We start from the raw sequence: 18,264 nt of genomic DNA, 5'->3' as shown, positions 1-18,264 counted from the left end.
GGTATAGAGACAAAGAACCAATGGTCGAGGCTAAGTTTTTTGGTCTACAGCAAGAACCAGCAATACCAGAAACCTCCTTCTCCAAAACGAAGTAAATGGTAAACACTAATAATGTGCCAAGTATAACTCGGCTATTATACGCCAAGATAGGCTAATTTCGCTCGGAGTGAAGAGCGGAGGCTTCTTGAATGCAAGAAGCAATTACAAATTGCTTAGTCGGATCTCACCGTAAAGTCTAACTGATGGATAACTAATTCACTGTATAGTTAGCAGCGCGAAAATTAATCGAATAGCATCAATCAGAGGGCGCCAAGGTCAAGCAAATTAAGGTCTCTATCGTTCTGGACGCGTTGAATGAATCGAAAACAAGGGATGATGTTCTCCTGTGGATCAAGGACGTGGTATCCAGGCCAGAGTTGGGCCATGTCCAGCTACTTTATACCAGTCGAGTTGAATCCAAGTTCCTGCGCAATATTCCCCCTTTGATAGGAAAACAAAACTGCCTATCGCTTGATAAGCAGGCTGTCGACGCCGATATTCGATCGTGGGTCACAGCACAACTTTCTCAACGGCGTGATTTTAAAGAGAAGCTATTATCCCAGGATTTGCTCGAGGCGATCCGGACGAAGGTTGGCGACGGGGCCAACGGGATGTAAGATTTTGCTGCTTCCATCGATATACTAATAGTTCCCTGACGCTCTGCTTAGGTTTAGGTGGGCGTCCTGTCAACTGGAAAGCCTGGCTCGATGTCGCCACGAGGCAGCTATGGAGGAGGCTCTCGCATCTTTGCCACTGACTCTACATGAGACATACCGACGTGAGCTTGCAAGCATACCGACTGAGCTAAAAGACGACGCAATACGCCTCCTTCAATTTCTAGTGCACTCCAAGCGACCTCTTAAGCTAGCCGAGGCTAAAGAAGTAATAGCGACGAAGATTGAGAACGAATCACAAGGGTTTGACACCAAGCGTCGACTGTTCTGCGAGACTAATATTTTGGATTACTGTCCCGGTTTGATGACAATTGTTCACGCCACCGAGAAAGAGCTACATCTCGCCCACTTTTCCGTCAAAGAGTACCTCCTTAGCGAGAATCTTTTCAGCATTACGACTGCCAGCATTTCCATCACGAGGACGTACTTAACTTACCTTACGGATATCAACGGTAGCTACGGAGATATCATAAGGGATTTTCCGATGGCAAGACGAGCGGCGGAATGCTGGACAGGCTATGCTGCGTTGTGTCAGGCTTCCGAAGATATAGTTCGAACGATAGTCACGTTCCTCGAAAAGGAAGCGACGTTCCAACGATGGACCCGCTTGTATCAAGCTGATAGGAGTTGGGCCGCTGACCCAGGCCCTCCGCGAGGTTCCAGGCTCTATTATGCTTGCTTCGCTGGTCTCGTAACACCTGCACGAGATCTTATAGATAAGGGAGCAGACGTTAACGCACAGGGTGGCCGCTACGGCAACGCTCTCCAGGCCGCCTCAGAGGGAGGCCATCAAGAGATTGTCAAACTGCTCTTGGCCAAGGGAGCGGACTTTAAGGCATAGGGCGGCTACTACGGCAACGCTCTGAATACGGCCTCAGCAGGAGACTATCTCGGCGGATGAATTGGGGGTTTGTACTTTCCTGGGCTCTCACCTTGTATGTCTCACGCAACCTTGGTCTGATAAATTTGCTAAGATCTGTAGAACCGTTACTATCCTACACCGGTACACAGCACCGAAAGGGATCACTAGCAAGTGCTGTATGGCGCCTGGAGCAGTTACAGGCAATGATGTGATGCTATGCGAAGTGAAGTGCTATGCGAGCCTAGCTGTGACGCAGTGCCCAACCAGGAATCATCGGAATTGGCCGCTAGGGTTATTTCGTAGTCTTTCTAGCGATCATTAGAATTTCAGTGAATCAGCTCTATCATTGGAATGTGGGAAGGATACAGGTCGGTCATGGACAGTATCGCCGGATAACGGCGCGTCTCGATTGTGGCAGCTAAGTCCATAAAAATATGCATTTATTATTTCTTTTTGCCCCTGCGACTTTGCGGACCCCTTCTTTTGGCTCTCCGATGCTTTAATTTGGTAGAATAGTGAACCTGCAGTGAAGCAGAAGCGCGATCCGGAAAATAGCTGGTGATTTCCTTCCATGTTAACTTCCTTTCCTCCTTCAACTTCACCAGCAAGTCGTTCGCATCAGTAGAATAGGTTCGGCGTTTGCTTTTCCCGCGAGTTGAACGGCTTGCACTCACTGGCGGCTCCAAAACTCGACGTGCTTTCTCACAGTTGTGGGGAGGACTGTGCGCCGCAACGTATTTTCTCATACCCCGCTCCACCCAATGATTGACCACACTTTTCCCGAAGCACGTCGCGTTACATTTCGTCATGAGCCCCTTGTCAAGCGCCGAGTACGTAACTCAAGCAATTTGTGAGATATTTTCGTCTCCAATATCCAACTTCTTCTGGCTCAAGTTTTCCACATGATACAGCGATGAGTCAATTTTTGTCATTGGCCTTCCGGTTTTTGCGCCCGCGTTATTTGTGTTCCCCAACCATCCTCCCTCGTTCGATATATCTTCCACTGCGTCATCACAGGCAGCTCCGCTGCGCATTGACTCATACCGCATTCAACTCAATGAAGAACGACGAAGAACTTGATACTCGTCTCCTCTACGAGCCTCTTGAGGGAGTCGAAAGACTTGAGAACTATCGACCAGGTGGCTATCATCCCATTCAAATCGGAGATCTCCTCCACGGTCGATATCAAGTTGTCCATAAGCTAGGATATGGGTCATATTCAACTGCGTGGCTGGCTAGTGATGAAAAATCGAATAAATATGTTGCAGTGAAAGTTGGCACAGCAAACGCGAATCAAAAGGAAGTGGATATTATATCCACTCTCACTCATCCTCATCGTCCTCCAGTCAATCATCCAGGGAAGATGATGGTTCCTTCTATTCTAGACAAATTTACCCTTCACGGCCCAAATGGCAATCATGCCTGCTACGTTACGGCGCCCGCGAGCGCTAGCCTCTCCGACGCGAAAGATGGTTCATGGATCCGTTTATTCCAGCTTGATGTAGCCCGGTCATTGGCTGCGCAACTCGTCCTTGCTGTGGATTATGTGCATGCTCAAGGAATCGTTCATGGAGACCTTCACCTTGGGAACATTCTCCTCAAAGTTCCGCCCAATTTTGATCGGCTTTCACCTAAACAATTATATGAGAAATATGGAGCACCGGAACTAGACCCAGTTGTTCGTCAAGATGGCAATCCGCTCCCACTTGGCGTCCCAAAATATGGGATTGCGTCCATATGGCTAGGGAAGCGAGTGAAGAAATTACACTTTCAGACACCAGGATCGTGCTCACAGACTTTGGTGAGGCCTTTTCTCACTCAAAAGAATCGAAGTATAAATCTTGCACCCCCCTTGTCATCCGCCCCCCTGAGGCGCGATTTGAACCAAACAAGCCACTGTATTTCTCAACAGACATTTGGACTCTCGCCTGTACCATATGGTCTATCATCGCGCAACGGCCATTGTTTGAAGGATTTCTCGCAACAGAGGACGACATGACATGTGAGCATGTCGATACTCTTGGTGTTCTGCCATGTGAATGGTGGAGGAGGTGGGAGGCGCGACGACTGAAATTTACCGAAGACGGCAAGCCAATGAACCGCAACCCTTTCCGATCTTGGGACGATCGGTTTGAGGATAGCGTGCAACAGCCCAGGCGAGATAGTGGCATACCGTCGTTTGATGCAAACGAGAAGGATGCAATCTTCGATATGCTACGGCCGATGCTCTCATTCAGACCTGAGAATCGCCCTACTACCAAGCAAATTCTTGAGTCAGAATGGATGGTAAGATGGGCTCTGCCTGAATATGGCAAGATCTCGGATAATGTATGAGTTATTCTAGAGTGGATTGCATGCATTTTTTTTTTACTAGATTAGATGCATACTTTGCAATACATACCTCGCAGTTCCTGGATTATCGCAGCAGGTGATCATTTGCTATTTTATACTAAGAGTGGACGAGTCGCATATGCGCCCATTGGTAAACTATGCCTTCTTCAGAAACTAAGGCTCTTGCTGGCGAGATTCTTATCACCCGGTTCGCGCGACGCTGGAACTGTGCTCACCCAGTTTTCTCTCGGGCACCGTCATGTTAGCCAACCACTGTTCGGACAGATGACGTAAAGTCACATGTCTCAAAGTAGAGAGCGAATAACAATTCATCTGTTCGGCTCACCTTAAAATACTTTATTCACGTAATTTCCTTACCAAGGCCAACGCCGACGCCAGGAATGAATGGAGTTATATGTCATCTCTGAGAGAGCCCTTTGGAAGCATACACACTGTCCACTTAACTGTGTACACAGAACCTAGCTGGTGATACCAACAGCTATAGTGTCACTCAATTCCCATGCCACCACTAGGAGATAACCCTACACAGACTACACAGTTTAACAGATGTAGCGGGTGTAGTATCGTAAAGAACCTTTAGAGAAAACGGCCAGGTTAATTGGCGCCAGGTGACTAGGTGGTAGGCAAGAGGGACTTAAGGTAGGATACGTCTATTCTCGTAAAAAACAAGATTAACGCTTGAATAAGTCAAAGCGTATCGGCCTCCAGGTGAGGGTCTTATACCTACAGGTTTGACCGCTCGTTCTGACTCGGTTATGCACACGATTCTGCCAGGGATCTAGGCAGTAATGATTTCAATGACTTTCTGTTTGGCAACAGGCCGAAACTTACAGCTTTTAAAGATAAATTTCTACACAACTAGGCTTCTTACAAGAAAAAAAAAAATAGTAATGTTAGATGGCCTGAAATCAGCTCTACAAAATGGTGCCATAGAGGTGTACAAATGATCATGTACGGGCCCTCCGATCAACTTCTCACACGCCCACGTCCGGCCAGATCCCCGCCGTTCAGATCAGTTGGATCCCCGCACATGTGGGCGTGCATGGTAATGAAGCAGCTGATGTTCAAGCTAAGGTTGTTGCGGAGAACGGAGATGGGGCGAAGAATAGTGCTCCCGAAGCATACCGCATTGCCTCCTCAGCGAGGCGCTGGGTGCGGCAGCGGATGAGGGATAGATGGGCAAAGGAGTGGGCAAGAGAGAAGACAGGAAGACCGACCTATCGACTGGTCAACACACCGCACAAGAAGGCTCTAGGTCTATATGAGGGGCTCTCAAAGCCCTACACCTCAATCCTCATTCAGATGAGGTTACAACGAATTGGGCTTCGACATTTCCTGTTCAAGATCGCCACCGCACAGCAGAGGGCAGAGGGGGCCACAGACCGGTGTCACTGTGACGAGGGCAGCCAGACTCCCATGCATGTCCTTCTCCAGTGTCCGTTATACACCGGGCTTAGGACCTTGATGTTGAACAAGATCTGGTACAAAACCGACCTGGGGAGAACAACCGATTATGACACGATCATGTCGGACTCGCAGGCCATCCGCTACGTGGCCGAATTCATGCACCGGACAGGACTCCTCGGCCAGTTCAGGCACGTGGACTACGAGGATGTTGATGCAAACATTAACGCGCCAAAATAACTTGGCAAGGTGGCAGCAGGAGGTGAAGACGCTGGGTATAAGGAAGAGATCAAAAACCTACAGCGACGAGAGGCAGTGGGAGAAATACAACGCCGATGAGGAACGATATCGAAGGAACAGGGCATGTTGAAAAACGGCATGCCAACTGGAGCAGATGTGGAAGCAGAAGCATGGGATGGTGCGGCAATACGGGGATGGGATGTGGCCGCATGGCACGGCGTGTGCTGGCATAAGCCGATTACATTCATTTTGAGCGTTCTATGACGATTTTTGTGAGATTGTCACTTGTTTTTGAATCGCGACATGCAGTGTTTTCTTTGTATTTGTTTCTGTTGGGCGTGGCGTTTGGACGAGTTCTTGTTTCCGACGGAGGAAGCACCTGCATAGCCATTACGGTCTAGTTGGGCTGCATCAGGTTAATAGAAATTTGAATTGAATTGAATTGAACAATGGATACGGCGGAAAATGAGAAAATACAAAACTGTTGACCCCCCTTCTGAACAAAAATTGTCCCCTCTTATCTCGCACAAATGACCACATGAATGGAACTCAACGTTCGTGCCGGCTCGATATATAACGAACCTATACCCTTCGATCCTAAAATGTAACGAGAGAACATCCATCACCCATATATCCTTATCGGAACAGGATTTTATTTTATCAACTTTAAGATTTATTAGATCATAGGACTCAATTTAAGTAGAAGATTGGATTGAAGGTTTGAGAATAACATGAGATAAAAAGGGCAGGTTGAAATACCCTCGGGCCAATGCGTGGGATACGCCGATACTTGGTGGTTATAAACACCAAAGTTGCCGATTTGACGAAAGTTACATGCAAGACAAAAGAAATATGGGATTCAGTGTAACCAATCAGGTCCTAGTGGTAGGCTATGACACACCCCCGCAGCATCGCTCAGGGACGGAGGTGTATCTTTGCTAAAACCCAAAGGAGAAAGACAATCACAAACATAGACAAACAGAACCAAGACAAAAAGGTAAAAAGGACAAGGACTTGATACTTCATCAGATTGTGCTCAAACGGCAATGGCCAAGCGCTCGTGATGAAAGGAGATCAGGTCATCACTGGCCTCAGCTTTTCCAGACCCAAACGACTTCAAATTCCATTTGTCGACGCCATCCACTCCCTCCAAGTCATTCGCAAATGCGCTGAAGAGATCGTGGCTAAGACGTTCATACTCAGAGTACTCCTTTGGCCAATCTCCGAGGCGCTCGACGGCAAGTTTGAGCATACGCAAGTGCTGTCGGACATGTTTTCCGTCTTCCGCATTTTCGCCTGGGCTGGAGGCGGACGAAGAGGACGACATGCCCGAGATGACCTCTGTCTCCACATCGCTCGCAGGACTCGACGACGGATCGATAAACACGCGCAAAGCGTTTTCGTGCAGCGCAGCCGCTTTCCGATAGTACCGATAGGCCAGCTCGCGCCGACCCTTCTGGCTTTGGTAGCCTTGAGCCACGCTGGTGTACATCTGCGACAGCAGCACGGTGATCTCGACGGTGCTGGGGTGGCGAGGCCCATGAACACGAGCGCAGTTATATACAAGATCCTCCGCAAGTCGAATGGATGCCGTGTAGTCGCCGATGAGATAGCGGGTAATGACCAACATACGCCCAAGGGCAAGGGTATATGCGTGCTGTGGCTGTAACAGGCCGTAGGCGTCCCGGCTGTTCCAGAGCGAGGTGAGAACCCAGGCCAAGGTGTCGTAGTCTTGTTGCTCATCGAGCACCTTGATCAAGCTATTAACGCTTGCCATATCTAGCTGCGCGAGCCCAACATTGTTGTCTTTGAAATACCCCAACGTTTCGCGTAGAATCGTTGCTGACGTGCTCAGCATGTCCTTCTTGACCGAGACACCTGGACGAGCGTCAGTTTCTCGACCGGCGATCAGTAGACCCAGTTTGAACACTAGCTTGAGTGTCGTCTGAGCCGCGTAACCGTGGTGGGCGCCGATGTATTTCATCGCCGCCAACGCGAGGTGGCAGGCAGCCTGGTAATCCTCGGACTCAAGAAGCTGGGCTGCGCGGTCGTAACTCGTGATGGCCACCGAACGGATAAAATCGCGTGAAGCATGAGAGCCGAAATACTCTAGAACCGTCCCGATGAAGACCTTGGCCTGGTTACGGTCGATGCCCAGACTGGAGCCCTCTGTAGCCAGGAAGAAGCTGGTATACTGGTCCGCCACCTGAGTGGCAGCTGACTTGCGGCTGCGGCTAAGCAGGAACGCGTGCAGGCGGGCTACCGTGGCCGTCGTATCCTGGAGCTTAGCAGTCTTTGAGCTGAGGACTGACCGGAACTGCTCAAAGTATAGATACTCCGTTGTCAGGGAGGCGTAGATCTGGTTCAAAGTTACCGAGACGTCGACGGATTCTCGGAGGCTGTATTCGAGCTGAGCCAGAAAAACAAGACTTAGCCGCCGGTTTGAAATATGGCCAAAGCCAAATTCACTGGCATTGCTAGTGTCCTTGGTAATAATCTGGCGATAAATCTCCCCAGAGAGTTCCCTGGCCTTCTGAATTTGGCCGGCTGTGATGTAGCCGGATGCAATGCTCTTGGCCGCCGCAGCCAGCTTGACGGAGGATGTTTCGGTCGACAGCACCTGCGCCGTTGCTTTCTGTAGCATCGACACAGCCTCCTGCGATTTCTCTTGCTTGGTATAGAGGGAGACAATCTGTACCATCTGAGACAGGGCTTCCTCATGAGCCCATCCGTAGCTAGAGACGATCGAAGTCAGTCGTTGGGTGCGGATAGAGAGCACCTTCTGTAGCTCCTTTGTCGACATTTGCTCCACCTTCGAAGCAGTCAACGAGGCACTCTGCTCATGATAGATGGCATCCAGAGTGGCGCGAATGTCTTGATGGTCAATTTCAACTTCGCTAGGCTCGGTCTGCAACAGCTCTTCGTAGAGCTGGACCGCTTGAGCTTCGTACTGCTTGATTCCTTGGCAGATATTCGCCAGCGTTTTGGTCGCCTGGATGGTAATCGACGCGCTCGCACCGAAGAGGCTAATGCATGATTTGCGATATTGCACCGTCACATCGTGGATGACGGTGACGTCGCTGTGAGTCACACGCAGACACTGTACATAACGTTCGTAGATGGTCTGGATGAATGCCGGGTCCCGCAATTTTTGGTTAATCTCCGGACTCTGCAGAGTGGTGAACAATACCCGGCAAGGCTCCAGCGCGTCCGCATACCGACCTTGCCCCAGGAGCTCTGTCGCCACGATCAGGAGTGGCTCGAACGCATCCGGATGACAGATCTTCGAGTGTTTGTTCAGGAAGTTGATGATCTGGCGATAATAATCCACTGCGATAGGGCGCGGGCGTGTCAGCTCCGCTAGGGTCCAGAGTTCCTTGGTCACAGTGGGATGTTCCCCGCCGAACCGCTTGGTATAGTCATGCAGTATATCCTGGTGGATGGTTATAACCTTGTCGGATTGGGAGGTACGCTCATATAGACGAAGAAGGTTCACGGTAACTCGCTCTAAGAGTTGATCTCCACATGCTGGTCTATCGTGCCGAACGGCATGATAAAGCCGGGTCCGGATATCCTCTTCTTTGATCAGGCGACGGCGGAAGCGGTAGCAGCTAGCAAGGCAGTCCGCGAGCTTAATGCAATGATCAACGTGGTCCGATGGCAGGACGACTTCCTCAAGCGAGCGCGCAAACATTGCGGGCCACGCACTCCGCAGCACTCGTTTCAGCACGCTTGTGGCGTCATGCCACCGCTGCCGAGACATGTACGTCTCGACCAGTGATGTGGCCGCTGTGGTGGAAATGTGGTCAACAGCGGATCCGCTATATATCAATTCTTGGAGGGTTGACTCCGTCACCAAGGAGTTTGTAGACGATGAGTGCATCACTTCCTGGGAGGTGGACTGGATATGTTTTTGCACTTCCTTGTGGATGGCACTCTGGCTACTGGTACTTTGTGCACAGTGTTTGAAGACTCCGAGGGCGAGCACAGATAGCCCGACGGAATTCATAACCTGAGCAATCTCCAAGAAGTGGGACACCAAGGTTTCGGCACTGGAGGTAGTTTGCTCGTACTCCTCCCAAAACCCGGCAAGGATCGAGGCCGCTTCATTGTCTCTCTTCTGGCCTTTGAGGAATTTGGCATACGCGAGGACAGCCTGCACCATAGAGATCTTGTTTTCTGTGGAGTGACTGAGCCGATATTCCTCGCTAGCCTGCTGCCACAGCTCCACATACGTGCGCTCGGCGTCCGCCATCTGACCCTCTGCCCTCTGTCGCTCGGCTTTGGCCTGAAGAGATTCCAGGTCAAAGGACCATGTAATCAGCTCATCCGCCTCTGTCCCATTCAAAGCCAGAGTGGTGCCTGTCTCTGTCAACGTTGTGTCCTTCCGGCCGTGGAGGTGAACCAGCAAAGAGTCGTCTATCTGTCGGGATCCGCTCCGCTGGGCCGTACTGTCGGTGGCGGAACTCTCCAGGGATGCATGTATCTCATGCGCTTTGCGATCCTCCTTGATGTAATGATAATGCTCGGACAACTGCGTCAACGTAGAGGTGACCATGACGCTCGTCACTCCATGGTGAACCTTGTAGCATTCCACCAGCAGCTGGAGCATTTCAATGCGGCGGGTCATGACTTCCGTCTTAGACTCGGTGACTTGATCCGCCGTGGCCTCCAAGAAAAACTTGGCCATCTGCATAGTGATGAGATGTCGGACGGATAATATGTTCTGGCTGATTGTCGCGGCCTCGTAGAAGATCCGACTGCTCTCGACAGGCACACTGTTGTAGATTTGTCGGTAGAAGAGCGCCTGGGAAATGACGGCTTGAAGAGTGGCCGGGTGGTTACTGTTCAAGATCTGGCGGTACAGGCGTGTCTGAACCTCGTGAACGGATCGGAGGCACGGAGTTGCCTTATTTGCCCAGAGTGTCATCTCCAGGAGTGGCACGACGGGGCTTGTAGGAAGCACAGATCGCAAACTCTTGCCCGCAATAGCGACCTCTTGGTCGCTGGTGCAGCCAAACGCAATCTTGACATGACTGGCCCAGTAGCGAAGCGCAAAGTCCAGCAGAGGATGCTTCTCCAGCAGATGTTCCGTCACCCGCCCATTCAGTGGATCCAAGGAGGGTTCATGACTGTCGGCTACGCTCTGCTTGGTGTACAGTAGGAGTCTTTGCGCGAAGTCCACATGTCTGTCCTTTATCGTAGATAGAAGTTTGCCTTTCGAGAAGACATCCAGGATAGCGGCGCGCACCTCTGCATGCCTAAGATAGACCAAGTTGTTATGGAAGAAGACGAGTGAGGCGACGTTCTTCAATAAGTGACGGAGATCAATGTCGCGGAGCTCGGCGATGGCGGCCTTGTCGGGCTGGATGGAGAGAAGGGCGACCAGCTCCCGCTGGGTGAGAGGGCGGTTCGCAGTGGCCAACCAGACCAAGACCTTCTTTGTATCCTCCTCTAGCTTGGACTGCAGGGTATACGCGACAAGATCAGTGATCTTGTATCCCGCTCGGACGACGCTATCCACGGACTTGGAAAGCGCAGCCTCATTTGGCAGGTGCTCATCGCGCACACGCTTGGCGGCCAGCTTTGCCCAGAGGAAGGATCCATCGGATGCTTCTGTGACTCGAGCCACGGTCATCTCTTGGTCTTCGTCAGACATGGCGTTGAACGCGGGGCTCTGGCGAAGAATCCTGCGGGTGACCGCCGCAATGTCGTCGAAAAGAAGCCCCAGGTTGACTCGCACCGTTGTCTGGGATGCGACTGAGTCCACCGGCCGAGAGGCAAGCGCGATCAGCTTCACGGCGGGACTTTTGGACGCCACTTCGTGTAGTCTGTGCGACAGGGCTTTCTCTCCGCAACTGGCCTCGTCGACGCCGTCGACGACCAGTACTAGCTCTGTAGCGCCTGCCCGACTGGCCTGGAAACTCTGCGTCAGAACATTCCATAGCAGATCGTCATACGACGCTTCGTCGACAGTCCGCTGGCTCTGACTGTAAGCGTCGGCCAACATCTGATACAGCTGCACGTTGCCGATGCGCTTGTCAAACAATTGCGACAAGATCATTTTTGCGACGGCCCTCAGGGTCGTGTTGGCGGGGATCCGACCATCTGCAACGGCTGGTTAGGAAAGTGTGGGGATGAGTTTGGGGGCAACACGACTGACTGATGGGTGCCAGGACGGACGTATACCTCGTCCCTCCTACGGGATGCTGCAGATAATCGTTGATCACCGTCGACAGGACCGTCTTGCCGCAACCCGGCTTGCCGGTGATCGAAAGCACCTGCTGTTCGCCTTTCAAGAATCGCGTCAGGTATGGCTTCACCCACATGCAGGTGGCCTCCTCGCGCTCCTGAGCCGAGGGCGCTGTGGCTTCGGTGACATAGGCAAGCACCGGGTCTTCGGGCTGCAACCAGTCTTTGAGTGTATTGATTCCGACGGCTGTGAACGCTATAGTCAGACCTGATCAAATGATCCTTGGGAAGTCTATATAAAATGAACGGTACCTTTATCGCCATCAAAGCCCTCACGCGTCAATTGATGACGCCACATAAGTTCTGAGACATGCTCACAGCGACCACGGAAACTATCGATCGGATTGGGGAAGGTGCTATAGATATCAATCGAAACCGATTCTCCGGAAACTAGCAAACGGTGGAAGTGCGTGGCCACGCCGACGACAAGGGTAACCAAGTCAGCCAACGCGAGAATAAGCTGATCCTTGATGTCTGATGAGACCACAAAGAGCTCCGCACAAGCAAGCAGGTTGCCGAGACCGGCGGAGCATCGGTAAAAGAAGCCAAATAGGTCCATAAGGGCCGAGGCGTTTTGTTCACCCAACTGTACCGCCATGGTTAGCGCAACGGCTCCATTTAGGCCCAGAAGCCAGCTATGATTGACGAACCTCGAGCAGGCTCGCGCAGTACCCATAAGACAATTTGGCAGCAAGGTGGCTGTCTCCCGCAAACTGCTCGATCCCTGAATCGAACGAATGTACACGCTCGACGAACAAGGCCGCCCAAACGAGGGCCTTGTCGTAGCTGCTCCCTTCGGGCGGCAGCTTCTTCATTCTCTCACACCGAATCCACTCCAGCAGGCTAGCATAGTCAGTGTCGGACACAAGGGAAGCCGTTGTGTCATCGCTGTCCCGGCGAGCAAGCGAGCTGACTACGTCAGCGAGCGTGGTGTTCCCGGCACTGGACGGCCTAGTGATTTGATGGTATTGATGGCTGAAGCTCTTCTCCTTGGTCACAGTCGCGTGTTGCTCCAACAGGTCCGATGTCCGCCGCAGATTGAAAAGGGAAGCGGAGGCTTCAGGAAATACGCCACGGGAAACTGAAGCCATGCTTTGGGTTTTTTTTGTTTGTCGTAGTATCAAGTTGTCGTAGTATTATGTTATGAGAAATTGTAGGAGTGACTAAATCACGTAAAGGAGCATCTTTAGGTCCTTGGTCGGGTGAAGGGTCTTTTCTTCCTTATACCTTTTCTCTCCCTCCTCTCTTTCCTGAATAGGTCGACGGGTTTCTCCCGCAAAATGCACGACGTCAGGATGAGGCAGCTGAGATTCAGCACGGTTGCCCAGCCGAGCTGAGAGCTACGGCATGCCCACGGGAAGATCGTATCCCCCGCCACAGATAATGGCATCGTTTAGTCGGGACCACGCGGCTTCGTATTGGTCGCTCGGAACCTTTACGGTGGTTGTGTCATTTATTCAACGTGAACTAGATGCAACTAGATGCAAACAGCAACATGGCCGAAAACCCTCGAAGCCATGACATAGAAGAATAGATATTGATGTCTGGATCGGTCGGGAAGGCTCGCGAACCAGTTCGATTCTATGAGATCCACATCGGCCCCACCGCGGGGCATCCATGGGCATCTCCAATACATACATGATATAGTTATTTGAAAGCACCGACATAGGCGAAGAAAGTTAACTGAAGTCAGCAACCCTGAAGCAGCTGGTCATGTACCAAGAGCGTACTTTTGTTATCTGTCATTTCTTCAAACATGAGCAGCGAATTCATATTTTAGAACGCCCTAATCCAATTATCTATAGATTCTTGGAGCTCGGCTCCAAATGAATCGCGATTCATTTTGTTTTTCTTAGTGCACTGCAGGGAATTCCCGTTCATAAGCTCCGAGATGGCCTGAAATTTAATAATAGTACAATGACGTTATTGTGGATCCCCGAGCCGATCCAGAATGATAACACCATGTGAACATATTGATCTTGATTGAGACAGGAAAATTCCGAGGAGATGTCGGGATTGACACACGATCGAGCCGCGGGTGAAATGTGTTGATCCATGGATATGACTCGCACTGTTCCCACCAGCCGCGTCCCGATCCTCCCGCCATAAACTTATTGTCTTGACCCACCCGGACGCGACCGGCTTGCCGAAAACAGCACGGTAAACTTTGTTCTCCCATCAGAAAAAAAAAATTAATAGTAGCTTTCTTTCCCCATGCCATGATCAGTTATCAAAAGTACGACACATTGCGGTTGGTCTCCGCTATACCAAACATTGCCAAGGTGTGGTTGTGGTGGGAACTTACGTCATGACACCGAAAGGGGCTATTGACAAATGAATTTCATCGATTTGCTTCACATTCAACTGATAGTTCAGACCTAGGAGCGACAGTCGGTGAGCAGTCTGTTTTATTGGAATATGACGCATTTTACGGAGCTCCGAACCATACTTCAAGCCAACCAGGCAAGATCAGAATTCGGCCACGGTTCGCTTGATGTGATTTCTAGTGCTTCCGCAGCGGAAGGTAAATCACCCCCATCGTCATACTAATCGATGTATAATCTCCAAAGACCCTGGTCATCCTCCACATCTAGCTCTTCAGCTGTCTTGTCGTCACTTGGAAGTCGCACGGCTAGTCAGCCTTCCCAATCCTGTGGTGTGATCTGTTCTTCATCTTGTGTCCAGTCGAAAAGACTGCAGATATTTCCCTCACTATTCTGTTCCCCTCCCCACCGCAACTCATGGGACTGGGGGCTTAGATAGATCCAGCAGAGTTTTGGTGGCGTTTTGCCAGTGATGGTAACAAACCTTGCCGTGTTATCAGGGGAGAACTCGGGGTTTTGATAGAAACCACCATTCAGTAAGGCAAGCTGTGAACAGGAGGATTCGGTGATGTATATCCAGGATGTAGTCAGTAACAAGCTAACTCGGTTTCAGATGTTGCTGTAATCAAGATAAATGCCTAATTTCATTTTGGTGTAGGGCTTTATGTGCTGAAACCATTACTCATGGATATTAGCTGTACTCATGAGTTCTTGCTTGCTCATTCTAATAACTTTCCAGCGACAAGATTTGACTGGTTCAATTTCAAGCCTAGATACATATCTGTCGTAAGACATGTCCCAAACACACCAAAATATTTGAAGTAAGGAAGAAATTAGCAAATTTTACGAGCAGGCTGGATAGAGGCAAGGATTGGGACCCAGTCGTCGTCACTATGAGAACACGCCTGATTTCTGCACACGGCTAAATGTGTGTTTTGGTCTCGGCAGCTCAAAGGAACCATGGGTGTTTGGTCACACCACGGAGGCAAATTTTAATATTGCCTTCATCGCTACACTGCGGGATTTTAGCCAATACTTAGACTCCTACTGTTTCGTGTCGCTGCATTCATCATACTAAAGGGAGATACAGGTATACCTCATCTAACGGGCTATATATCACCCATCCTCTCTGCCCGGAAATACCATCTGGTAACAATTAACCGTATGGGCCAATTTTTACCATAGCACAGTCAGTGAGTTTCACCATGGACTTTCTTGTATGATCAACAAGGAATACAACTAAATGCTTTTTATGTAGGCTTTATCCCACACAAACAGATTACGAGCACCAAGATGGGCGACCCTGTTCCAGCATTGAGGTACATCAAATCTCAGCTCATGCTCTGCACCCTTCTATTTTCTCAATATGCAACAAGTCTCTCACTTTCCAAGTTCCAAAGGCTAACCCGAGAATTAACCGTTGCAGCAGCGCCGCCCCCCCCCTTGGCAAAGGAAATCGGAGGGGTCGCCAGGGCTCGGAAAGCTCGTCCTCGAGCACCGACCCTATTGAAAGTCTCGTTGATCCTGAGACGCTGGCCAATGGAGAAGGCCAGCTGATTGGACCCGCCGCCGCCCGTGAACTTGACAAGAAAAATAAGAAACACGAGGAAGTGGAGAAGGACGATAAAGGCAGCTTAAACATCAAGATTCATCTGGACCTGCATGCCAAAGTGAAGTTGGATTTAGAGGCTGACCTGTACGGAGATATTGTGATTGGGCTATTGTGATTAATATGTGTGCAAGGTGTTGGCTAGCATTAGCTGAAACCCCTGCTACAAGCTCCAGGAATACCGTCGCTTCCTCCGTACTTTGTGATCGCTTGTCAAATCAAGCTAAGATGGTATTCGATAGCAAAATTGGCATCTAATGGTCTCAAATGGAACGGTCGGATAATTGATTATTGATGGTAAATTCTGGATGAGGGCGTTGTTGACATACTGGAGCTGAGGATATTTTACCGCCAACACCATGATGATTCAGCACATACCAGTCTCCTATAGTTACAGTAAGGTAGATGTACATTTGGCCAATTTGAAACAGCACCTAACATACAGCGTAGAATTTGGTTAGGCCCAGTACAATACAGCCCTACAGGAATTACGGGGCAGGGCTAAAATCAGACTTGCGTATTTCAGAGTGCAGCGACAACTCTGTTTTCGAATATTACCGTAAAATATTGTTTGAAGGATCACATGGCCGTCTTCCTCGAATACCGTTCCACTTTTGAACCTGAAAATTTTGTCGATTATCTGTACCCTTATTCATATTTATGAGTCTACGCCGAATGTGACGAATTCTTAAGATGGAGAATGAATGAGACGCCTAACCACTGTTCCGCTGGCGCACAAAGTGGTATATTGTACGCTCTTTTTAATAATTTTCTCTCTAGGAACCAGGCCAGAAAGTACGACTTCATCGCAATTCGCAATGATCGCCTTGGTCCTAAGCTCTTCTATCTATCTCTTTACTCGGTCGACCATCTATCTAGTGAGCCTCATGTATCCCTACAACTCGAGCCCTCGCAAAGCGAAGGATACGATTAGCCAAATTTATCTATGTGGCACTTTAGTTGGTGCTGGTTCAGGTAAATTAGCCACCATTGACGCCTGCAATTTTCTACTTTCTTGCGTGGTAAGGTAGATGTGCTTCGCAGCCTAAACATGTAGCATTTATTTGCAGCATCTTTATTGTATACAGTAATGGTTTACTATAACAAGCTAAAGCTCACCCACAATATCATGCTCCTTAATTCACGCATCATGTGTTAGACTTGTCTCGTAGCAGCAGCGCTGGAGTGACATGGCCATTCTGAAAAACATCCTATCATTCAACTATGTTCATAGATCATGTTTGTTAACGAAAGCACCATGGTGTGTCCTCTAACTCGCTCATCTGGTTTAGTTGTCTTTCAAGCATGAAGAATTAGAATTTAGGCACATCTACCCAACAGTCTTTACCGAATGAACAGAAGCGGATAAAGTGTTAAAACCACGGGTGTACCGTGAACGAGTCTTGGTACCCGAAGGAGTAGGCATTATACTGGATAGTCCTAGTGGTTTACTTACTTTTGACCAAGCATTGAATGAGTAACACGAGAAAGAGCCGGGAGGTAGTCTTCAGCCTGGTTTGTAAATACGTATGATTATCAAAACCAGACCTTGTGGGGAATGCTATAGCATATCAGGATTCCAACGAACACCGAGGATCGCCTGATTCCGCCACCCCTAACCAGAAGCAGGCATCTGGGTGATTGTCATGGTAATGGTTTTGCTGTTCATGACAGTAGTGGCAATGGAGTAGGAGGTGATCTCTGGACGTGTTCCGAACTCGGAATCTGTGACCGTGACGAAGCCGGGGATGTTCATGGGAATAATGGCGCTGGATCCTCGAGAAGGATACTTAATTGCCTCTGACTTCAGGGACCGTATAACGGTAGCGCAGGTCTGAATAGTCTTTTCCATGACAGTCGTAGAGCCACAGGTGTATCCACTGCAACAGTTAGTACATTTCCCATTGCGGCGCTGATGGGAAAGATCTCGCATACCTTGGGCAGCAGCCAACTGCAGTTTCAGATTCAGTCACGTCGTATAGGAATGAGTACGGAGTAGCCTTCCAGTCGTCGTGCCGTATGCGCTCGTGTATCCCACAGGGCATGAGATGCCTGACGAGTAGAAACCGGTCAGATTGTAGTTTCCAGTGTTGTACTTCGCTGGAGGCCAGCAAGAGGGCTGGGCCTCAAGGAAATTGCCGCCGCACGCGAAACCTTGCCATGCCTGTGAGTATGCTTCGCATTGCATGTACGCTATCGTGCAGGATGTCTGAGAGTGCGAGAAGGCGGTCGTAACGGGGCTGAGGTTGGAGCGGTCCACCAGTGGGGTGATGGTGGTCCGTGGAGGTGAGGGCAAATCTGCACTAGGTGCCCACCCCATGTACAATTGACAAGCCGCGCTGCTAGCTGGGGTTAAAGTCGCGTTTCCAACTAAATAGTAGAATTTGCAATTTTCATGATGTGAATAAATGGTCGCTTGAATCATTTGTTAAGTGACTCGGTATCTAAATGCTATTATACAAGATCATATTGTTACATTAGCACAAAGTGCCTGACAGGAAGACATCA

At 49.9% G+C, this 18,264-nt stretch overlaps 5 protein-coding genes across 5 annotated transcripts; 3 read left to right on the top strand and 2 right to left on the bottom strand.

Annotated features, from left to right (window-relative positions):
- Positions 1-95: 95 nt before the first annotated feature.
- N7532_003185 (ankyrin repeat domain-containing protein) lies at positions 96-1,554 on the top strand (the record flags this gene model as incomplete). Its single annotated transcript, XM_056615679.1, has 3 exons — positions 96-98; positions 294-652; positions 708-1,554. The coding sequence occupies 3 exons, from the start codon at positions 96-98 to the stop codon at positions 1,552-1,554; spliced, it is 1,209 nt and encodes a 402-aa protein (XP_056476036.1).
- A 1,078-nt stretch (positions 1,555-2,632) lies between these two features.
- On the top strand, positions 2,633-3,909 carry N7532_003184 (Srpk; the record flags this gene model as incomplete). The annotated part of the gene is made up of 2 exons (XM_056615678.1): positions 2,633-3,306; positions 3,357-3,909. The coding sequence occupies 2 exons, from the start codon at positions 2,633-2,635 to the stop codon at positions 3,907-3,909; spliced, it is 1,227 nt and encodes a 408-aa protein (XP_056476035.1).
- A 2,698-nt stretch (positions 3,910-6,607) lies between these two features.
- On the bottom strand, positions 6,608-12,914 carry N7532_003183 (uncharacterized protein; the record flags this gene model as incomplete). Its single annotated transcript, XM_056615677.1, has 4 exons — positions 6,608-11,679; positions 11,735-12,010; positions 12,076-12,409; positions 12,474-12,914. The coding sequence occupies 4 exons, from the start codon at positions 12,912-12,914 to the stop codon at positions 6,608-6,610; spliced, it is 6,123 nt and encodes a 2,040-aa protein (XP_056476034.1).
- Positions 12,915-15,440: 2,526 nt separating this feature from the next.
- Positions 15,441-15,874, top strand: N7532_003182 (uncharacterized protein; the record flags this gene model as incomplete). The annotated part of the gene is made up of 2 exons (XM_056615676.1): positions 15,441-15,466; positions 15,574-15,874. 2 exons carry the CDS (start codon positions 15,441-15,443, stop codon positions 15,872-15,874), a joined length of 327 nt encoding a protein of 108 aa, XP_056476033.1.
- Positions 15,875-17,371: 1,497 nt separating this feature from the next.
- On the bottom strand, positions 17,372-17,801 carry N7532_003181 (uncharacterized protein; the record flags this gene model as incomplete). The annotated part of the gene is made up of 2 exons (XM_056615675.1): positions 17,372-17,636; positions 17,692-17,801. The coding sequence occupies 2 exons, from the start codon at positions 17,799-17,801 to the stop codon at positions 17,372-17,374; spliced, it is 375 nt and encodes a 124-aa protein (XP_056476032.1).
- Positions 17,802-18,264: the final 463 nt, after the last annotated feature.

The sequence above is a fragment of the Penicillium argentinense genome, assembly GCF_028826775.1.
Source record: "Penicillium argentinense strain IBT 30761 chromosome Unknown utg000004l_segment0_segment0, whole genome shotgun sequence".
NCBI lineage: Eukaryota > Fungi > Ascomycota > Eurotiomycetes > Eurotiales > Aspergillaceae > Penicillium > Penicillium argentinense.
The sequence above is the reverse complement of the archived record's forward strand: the minus strand, read 5'-3'. Positions and strand labels throughout refer to the sequence as shown.